At 40.1% G+C, this 7,500-nt stretch overlaps 2 protein-coding genes across 9 annotated transcripts in view; one reads left to right on the top strand and one right to left on the bottom strand.

Annotated features, from left to right (window-relative positions):
* Nucleotides 1-10: 10 nt before the first annotated feature.
* The window catches only part of LOC138004545 (uncharacterized), a 7,724-nt gene continuing 234 nt past the window's right edge, over nucleotides 11-7,500 (bottom strand). The window contains exons 2-5 of one of the 8 annotated variants that reach the window (XM_068851088.1): nucleotides 7,218-7,269; nucleotides 6,206-6,325; nucleotides 5,197-5,320; nucleotides 11-3,729 (exon numbers count right to left, since the gene is read on the bottom strand). In XM_068851088.1, coding sequence (XP_068707189.1) covers nucleotides 2,956-3,729; nucleotides 5,197-5,226 — 804 coding nt within the window. In that variant the 5' untranslated portion in view covers nucleotides 5,227-5,320; nucleotides 6,206-6,325; nucleotides 7,218-7,269 and the 3' untranslated portion in view covers nucleotides 11-2,955. Of the gene's footprint in view, nucleotides 3,790-4,114; nucleotides 4,228-4,891; nucleotides 5,155-5,196; nucleotides 5,321-6,205; nucleotides 7,039-7,217; nucleotides 7,270-7,500 lie in introns of those variants that run through there. The other 7 variants (XM_068851090.1, XM_068851089.1, XM_068851091.1 and 4 more) reach the window with 7 other exon arrangements.
* LOC138004547 (translation machinery-associated protein 16-like) overlaps nucleotides 4,299-7,500 on the top strand; it is a 16,687-nt gene continuing 13,485 nt past the window's right edge. The window contains exon 1 of the mRNA XM_068851098.1: nucleotides 4,299-4,331. Coding sequence (XP_068707199.1) covers nucleotides 4,314-4,331 — 18 coding nt within the window. The 5' untranslated portion in view covers nucleotides 4,299-4,313. The remainder of the gene's footprint in view (nucleotides 4,332-7,500) is intronic.

Below are 7,500 nucleotides of genomic sequence, written 5' to 3'. Positions count from 1 at the left end.
TATAAAGTGCTACAAAGGTGTCATCTCGAGGCTCTGGGAAATAAATATGAAGGGCGGTTTACACGGTACGATTTGTCGGCCCGACGGCAGCGGAGCGATAGGGTATTTTGACAGCCGATGAACGAACGATTCATAGAAATGAAAATCGTTCCGATTCAAAAAATCTTTTGCACTGCGACAGATTTTTTGAAGTCGGGCCGACACTCCGAGAGGAACAGCCATGTCAATCAAAGGGTATGCGTGCATGCGTGCGGGGAATGCGCATAAGTATTTTAAAAATTGAAGCGTTCAAAATGGCGGATACTAAAAGGACAACAGGAAGATCTTTTGCGGAAAAAAATACACGTTTTACAGGTTTTACACGTTTTAATCCGCCATCGGATTTGGACCAATGGGTCCAAGTCCGCGGGGTGTCAAAATTCGCTGTGACACCCGCCGACAAATCGCACCGTGTAAAATTAAACCGGTTACACTATGACATGTTTCGTGCAACAGCGCCTTCATAACGTAGGAAGTTAGTTCCCGGAGTCTCGAGATGATGGCTTTGTGTTTGGGCAAGGCTCCTGGTTTGGGACTGAATTGTAATATATCAAAATTGGGCTAAGGCCACTTTTCGAAAATACCATAATATTCTTTGTTTGTCCCTCCAAAATTTGCATGAGCATTGTTTTTTATTTCTGACTTACAATGGTCCCATCACCTTGAAATAAACTGCCATTGTAAGCCCTGATTAATAATGGTAATTGAACAGAGAGGAGTGCAATTTGGTCTGAAATCATACGTGTGATTTGAAAATCGAACGAGCGCGCAGCGCGAGTTCGATTTGAAATCACAAGTATGATTTCAGACCAAAATTGCACGACACGAAGTTAAATTTTAGTTAGGATTTTAGTCAGTACCAATATTTCATTGATCCATTTGGAAACAAAAAATTCGCCACACCAAGGCTTTCTTTGTCTTTCATTTTCCTGCAATTTAATTGGTTACCTTAAGCAAGCCTCGAAATCTGATTGTTTGTTTTGTTTTAGTGTTACTTTCTCATTGGCTGGGGAAATGGTGGGATTAAGAGCAAAAAATCGTGCGATTTGGGAATTAGGCCCTCCACAGACTAGGGATTTAGTTGTCGACAATTATTTGTGATCGACAACTAAAAAACCTAGTCTGTGGCGCAAGATGTCGACACTGAAACCCCAAACTATTAGTTGTGGACAACTAAGCAGTTTCCGTTTTCGAAAAGGGAAACTGCTTAGTTGTCGACGGCCTCATTTTTTGGCGTTTTTGAGTGTGTGAAAACTTTTGTTTTAGCTGTCGACTACTTTTAGATCTCCGCGCTATTGTGTCAGCGGCTTTCCCCGTTAGATATGTTTTTGACCTAAGTTTTACCAAAACAGGCTCATCTTGATCCCCATCTGCATCAGTAGTTTCTTTGCATATTAAATCAACCAAATCACATTTTTCTGCGTCGTTAAATCGGTGTTCTCTTTTGCCGCTTTTCTCCTTTGAATGCACGAACACGTGAGCATGCGTAGTAAGCTCTTGGTGCCCAACCTCCCTGCGTATCGGTTGCTAAATCAGTATTTGAGCGCCAGTGCGTGGAATGCCTTTATCGGACTTATTTAGATGTCGATAACAAATAGTTGTCGACAACTAAATCCCTAGTCTGTGGAGGGCCAGGAGGGCCTAAATCGCACTGCTGAAAGCCCAATCAGATTGCAAGAATCACCAGGGATTTCTAAACGGATCTAATAAAGGGTCATATTTACATGTCAAGCTTTTAGTGATTTATTTATTTATCAAATTTGCACAATTTGGTCGCCAAAATTATGTTCAAGTCTTCAAGTGACCCTGGATCACGATTTTGATTGGTGAATGCGCCAAAGTGGAGCCATCGTGAGTTAATTTTCTCCAAAATGGACTGGGAACGAGTTTTAAAAATAGCTAAAAAGAGGAACGGGCCGATATAAAGGTGGAGGAATATATTGGAAAAAGCTAATCGATTTATCTGCCACATTTCCAATTGCTCCGGCCCACCCCCACCTATACTTTTTGACCAGTCCCTTACATCACAGGAGATGAGCTGGCGAAAGAAGACAAAAGGGGAGAAATCAGGAAATCAAATTACGTCTGGTAGTACCTTTTTCTCCTAGACTTTCTTAAAAAGTGAGCTTGTAACTCTCTTGGCTCGAATAAAATACTTCCGACAGTCCCAGGCTCCTATTCTTCCCAGATGTTGATCACGTGTAAACAAAGATATTCGTACAACAACGAAAACAGACAGACAAAGTAAATTCCGCGTGCACGAAACGAACGAATGTTTTCTTAGGGTGCGTTCGATTGACCCTATTCCGGAATAAGAATACGTGCAGTGATGATTTAAAATGGTATGTTTGGCGTTTTGAAGCAACAAGGATAATAAAGATGTGTTCAAAATAGCATTTTAGCGGGTGTTGACAATTTTAATGTGAATCTCCGCAAAAACGAAGGATTTCTAACTTCTATTCCACTTATTCCTATTTCGGAATACGGTCAATCGAACGCACCCTTAATTTCTCTACACTCAAAAATCAACCGACACAGCACTCCAAAATCACGGGATAGTCCCAATGATTGAGGTACCGAACCCGAGACACCTCCAGGAAAGAGCTTAGCACTCCATAAATTGCAATAACACTTATTCTCGCTTGTATTTTTACCTAAATATAAAGGATCTACAGGATCGTGGCGACGAAACAGCTCTAAGTAAATGAGCAATGTTTTTTCTGTATCATTCTTTAGCTGAACCTTGAAAATGAAAGTTAAAAGCAATCGACCAATAATTATATCACTGCCAGCTGTTAAAAGTGCGCGCCGTACAAAACCATTTCACAAATGTAGCACGGGTTGACTCCACTACTTCTGTGCCAGCGTTTCATAGGTTCCAAAGGCTCGAATATTAACAGGGGTGTTCTTCTATCGCTATTTTTCTAATGCTATAACCATAACACCACCCACCGCAAATACCTTACCATTCCTGTAACTTGCAACGGTGAAGTTATCCTTATCAGATTCTAAGGAAGCTTGACTAACAATTTCAATACCGTGGTCTCTAATAGCACCCACGTACACTACAGATACAATTTTACAGGGAAGTCTCATTGCTTCTTTCATCACCTCTACTCGTCGCTTCACAAGTTGGCTGACATTTTTTGCTAAGCGATCGCAGATGTCTCGTTTGTATTCCGTGACATTTTCAAACTGAAGCTTAAGTGTCTCTTGAATAATATCTTGAATCGCTAAATTTTCTCTTTCAACGACTCCCATTACAGAAGAACATTTTCTTGAGCTCGAGGGAGAACTTGCTAAGCTGCTTAAAGAGCCATTACTATCTGCTTTGTCCGTGTTTGGCAACATATCTAATATTGGCGGTAAAAGAGTTGTGGGTGAAGGCTGGTTAATGAATGTAGCCGGTTGAGAATTGCGCCGTGTTTTTCCTTTATCTTCCTTCTCTTTTGAGTTTAAATGAAATGAAAATAAAGACAACTTTCTGGTTCTTCTTCCATGTTTCGGAGAGGGAGTGATTTTTGCCTCCTTTTCTGGTAATGGGAAAACTGTATTTTGAAGAAGGTTTGCCGTTCCATCGCTGACTCTCTGCAAAACCTCGTGTCCGGAGGTGAAGTGAAATAAACTGGAGTTCTTGCGCTCCCGTGACAACCACAAGCAATTGGCATCGTCCATATTAAATGAGGAGCACTGCCAAAAGACAATAAAATACTGCTTTAGTCCCAGCGTCTGGTCATTCCATTAGGGCAACTAACAGACAAAAACAGAGAAGCTGTGAATGGTAATGAAGTGATCGCCGAAGCAATGATAATTAAGGGCTTGATGTACAGATATATCGCGACTGAAATCTGCTTAACTCCTTCCGGCAATAAGATGTGGGTCAGCGAGTCCGTGACCAGAAGAGATGATTGATTCAAAGCAAAGCGTTGGCTATGAAATTTTCAAGTGTTGCAAATTTGTAAACATTTCAAAATAAGCGTTTTTGTATTTTGAAGCTCAGAACTCAAGTAGAGAAAAGCATTTAGCAATGAAAGAAGTGACTTGGGAATTCCAGCTGTGAAAAGAATTTTCTTACAATCACAAATCGTCCTATAATACATTCTTCTTCTCGCCAACCACATGAAGTATTTGCAGGAATAACTGACTAATACTTGATCAAGATAATCCCAACTTCCTTCGGTTGATATCATCTGTTTTAAAAGGCTGCGTCCTCTTATCGAATTAAAACGAGTTTTCATTTGCATAATGATTGATCGGCAAACAAAGGATCTTAAATGGCCTCGAGGAGTAAGGTGAGAAAAAATCAGAAGGACAAACACTTAGTCTTTAATTAATCTTGTTTAGAAAAGGAATTGATTTAATCGCTTAAGAAAACGTTTTGTTGTTTGACACGGACACTTTTGCTGATCACGAAAACAAGAAGTTTGTGCAAAAGCATACTTTGACACAGGACACAAGAATAAGGAAACAATATCTTGGTTTTAATGTCGTACAGTTGCTGAGTGATACACAGTCACCAATGCTTAAAGCACAAGTTAAAACACTCTTTTATATCGCTTGCTCAGTTGGCGCAAGCCGCCAGTCTCTGACGCAGAATATCACTGATACCACCTTGCCTCACCGTCTGAATCATTAGCTAATCATTGAATGAGGTTTCTTTTTATTATCTCAAAATATCCTCCGACAAATCCTCGACTTAATGAGCATTCGGTTTCAGTGAGTATCACGAAACCTTGAACTGAGCAAGAAACGGACGCTACGACCTTCAGAGTGCGTAAAAATTGTTGACCACTGCATTATAAAAACCGGGTTAATAACTAGGGCATAAAATCATCGTAAAGAAAAGCTATACCTCCAATTCAGACGTCGATGTTCTGGGCGCTTGAAGCCCAAAGACGTGCACGTGGGAGTCAAAGACTGGCCATCATGTTTCAACTGACAAGATTCCGGTTGTGGGATTCAAAGAGTAAAGTGCCCGCCCAAAGGCTTAATTATATAAAATCCACGCCGTCCTTAATTAGCTTAACAAAACAAATGGTATATGCCTGCTGGGAAAAGATTTTTGGAAAAAGAAAAATGTTGACATTTTAAACAACTGCAGTTTCATATCAATTTACTTTTCGATAGTTAACAAAACGAACTCTGACTGTGCATTACCATTGCAGCGGTCCCAGATGTCAGTGGCATACAATCTTGTAGCCTACTGCCTGAGCAAGACTAGTAAACAGACTGGCTTCATTGTGGTCCCTTACGCTTCGATGCGTCGAGTTTGTGTGGTTTCCTGTAAAGGAAAGGAGGCAGTGTGGCCCAGCGGTTAGAGCGCGTTAGAGCGCGTGCCTTGAGATCGGGAGACCCCGGGTTCAAGACCCGTTCTGACCACTCGTTGAATGTGATCCTGGTAGTCCCCGGTTCAACTTCCCAGCCGCACTTGTAAATAGCCAACTGGTTTGCCTCCGGCCAGTTGGGATTCTTAACAGTTGTTGTTGTTCTGTTCCGTCGTTTCGTTGTGTTTCATTGGCTGTGAAAAGCCCGAGCCCTATGGGTAGCGGTCAATTAAGTATGTATTGTATGTATTGTAACCTGACATGCTTTGAAAAAACCAGTAAATACAATTTTTCCAAGATTGTTAACTGTGTTTGAAGCAACGACTCCGATTGGATTTTATTTTAAATTTGAGAGAATATCTTAAGCTGGTCTTCAAAATAAATAATAAGTGAAGCTACTCGCGGAGACGGACTTGCCCGGCCTAACAACATGGTTACACGATCTAAAACAAATGCAAATAACAATACAAATTATTATTATCATTCCAATTATATGGTAAGGAATAGAAACGTTAAGAAAAAAGAGAAGATCTGATTTAGCTAAACAAAGGAGTAGGACGTTAAATTATTTTCCAGTTTGTGAATTATTGTGTCCACTCAGTTCAATATAGGATAACTCAGTAATGATTTTCTATGGTTTCTCTCTCGTAGCCTATACATAATATCCTGAAAGTGTTCATGAATCACAAGGAGCGATATGTAGTTGCAATTTTCGGGAAAAGAGTGGAAAATAACTTCTTCAAGGGCAGTAAATGTGCGTAAACTTTCTTTGTTTCCTGAAAAATGAGCCCCCCGAGTCAGATCAGTGCTTCGTTGCTATCGCGAGCAACTCTCAGCCAAACCTGTTGTAACTATCTGCCAATTGAGACGTCTCACGTGATGAAAAGTCCTCTTTAATTATCCTCAGTCAGGCTGCAGCGATGCGTAGTGGCCAAACGGAGGAGCATCGTTTTCTTATGACACTGCAATTACAATGACAAAAATCTGACAAAAATAAGATTCTTAAAATTACTGAGATAGGAACAAATAATTAACACATTCTAACATGACATATATTTTTGCGGTAAAGGCGTCAAAGTAATATGTCACCTGCATTTTTCTAGGAAAAGGCCCCAACCTTACTTAAGATATATAACGTGAGTCCCCCCTACCATAGCAAAGAAAGTTAAGAGATGTTGGTTTTCTTTTTCGCAGCAAGTACAACAATAACCCAATCCAGGAGAAGTCAGCGCGAAAAAAAAAAGAGAAAGCGCAAAACATCTCTCAAATTCCCTAGGAAGGGGTTTTGCCTCGCTTAAAACAACTATCATGGCCTAAACCAATCGCCAGAGTTATTGGTTTTTATACTTAAAGGAAAAATTCCGTTGCTCACTAAACTTTAACGGTCTTCCCTGCTGTGTTAGGAATTACCTCAAGGCTATACAATCTTTTGAGCATGAAGTCGGTATCTGAAAGATGGCTTCACATGGTATTTAAGCTTATTTAGTAATTTCAATGATCACTGGCACTTTTCATTTCATTTCTCAAATTCCAGGGCGGTGTTACTTTGTTCCGCTAATACTGTTTTGTTTACAGATCGCCTGCAGCAGGCATTAAGAGATGTTCAAATTAAAAGAAATGAATTAGCGATATCCCCTACGGCACAGCAACTTCTCGTCTCGTTGTGGCAACTTCTTTAGCGCCTGTTAAAAGGTATAAAGTCTTGTTTACTAGTCAAAGTGTTGTTTTAATGATAGTGTTCACTTCCAACAATGGATTTTGATGTTAAAACTGCTTTCCATTTTTCTGAAGGTTGTTTGCGATGACAACAATTTAAGCTTGTGACACAATGCATGTTTTCGTGCATAACTTAACTGTTTAGTCAATTGTCGCAATGTGTCATCCTCGCAAATTGTAGTGAAAGACACTGTAAATGAATGAAAAGATGTAGTTATTGATAATGGATCAGGCACTCAGTTGGAAAATATTAAAGTGCTACTGTTTGGAGTAGAACCAAGGAGCTTCCTTGGTTACAATGCTTTACGACTGAGCTGTGGGCCATTTAAGGTCTACAACAGGACGTTATCTGTAAATTACATTATGCAATTGAAATTCAGCAATTCACCTTGCTCACCCACATAAATCCACATGTTAAGCT

This window comes from Montipora foliosa, chromosome 5 (genome assembly GCF_036669935.1).
Source record: "Montipora foliosa isolate CH-2021 chromosome 5, ASM3666993v2, whole genome shotgun sequence".
NCBI classification, from domain to species: domain Eukaryota; kingdom Metazoa; phylum Cnidaria; class Anthozoa; order Scleractinia; family Acroporidae; genus Montipora; species Montipora foliosa.
The sequence above is the reverse complement of the archived record's forward strand: the minus strand, read 5'-3'. Positions and strand labels throughout refer to the sequence as shown.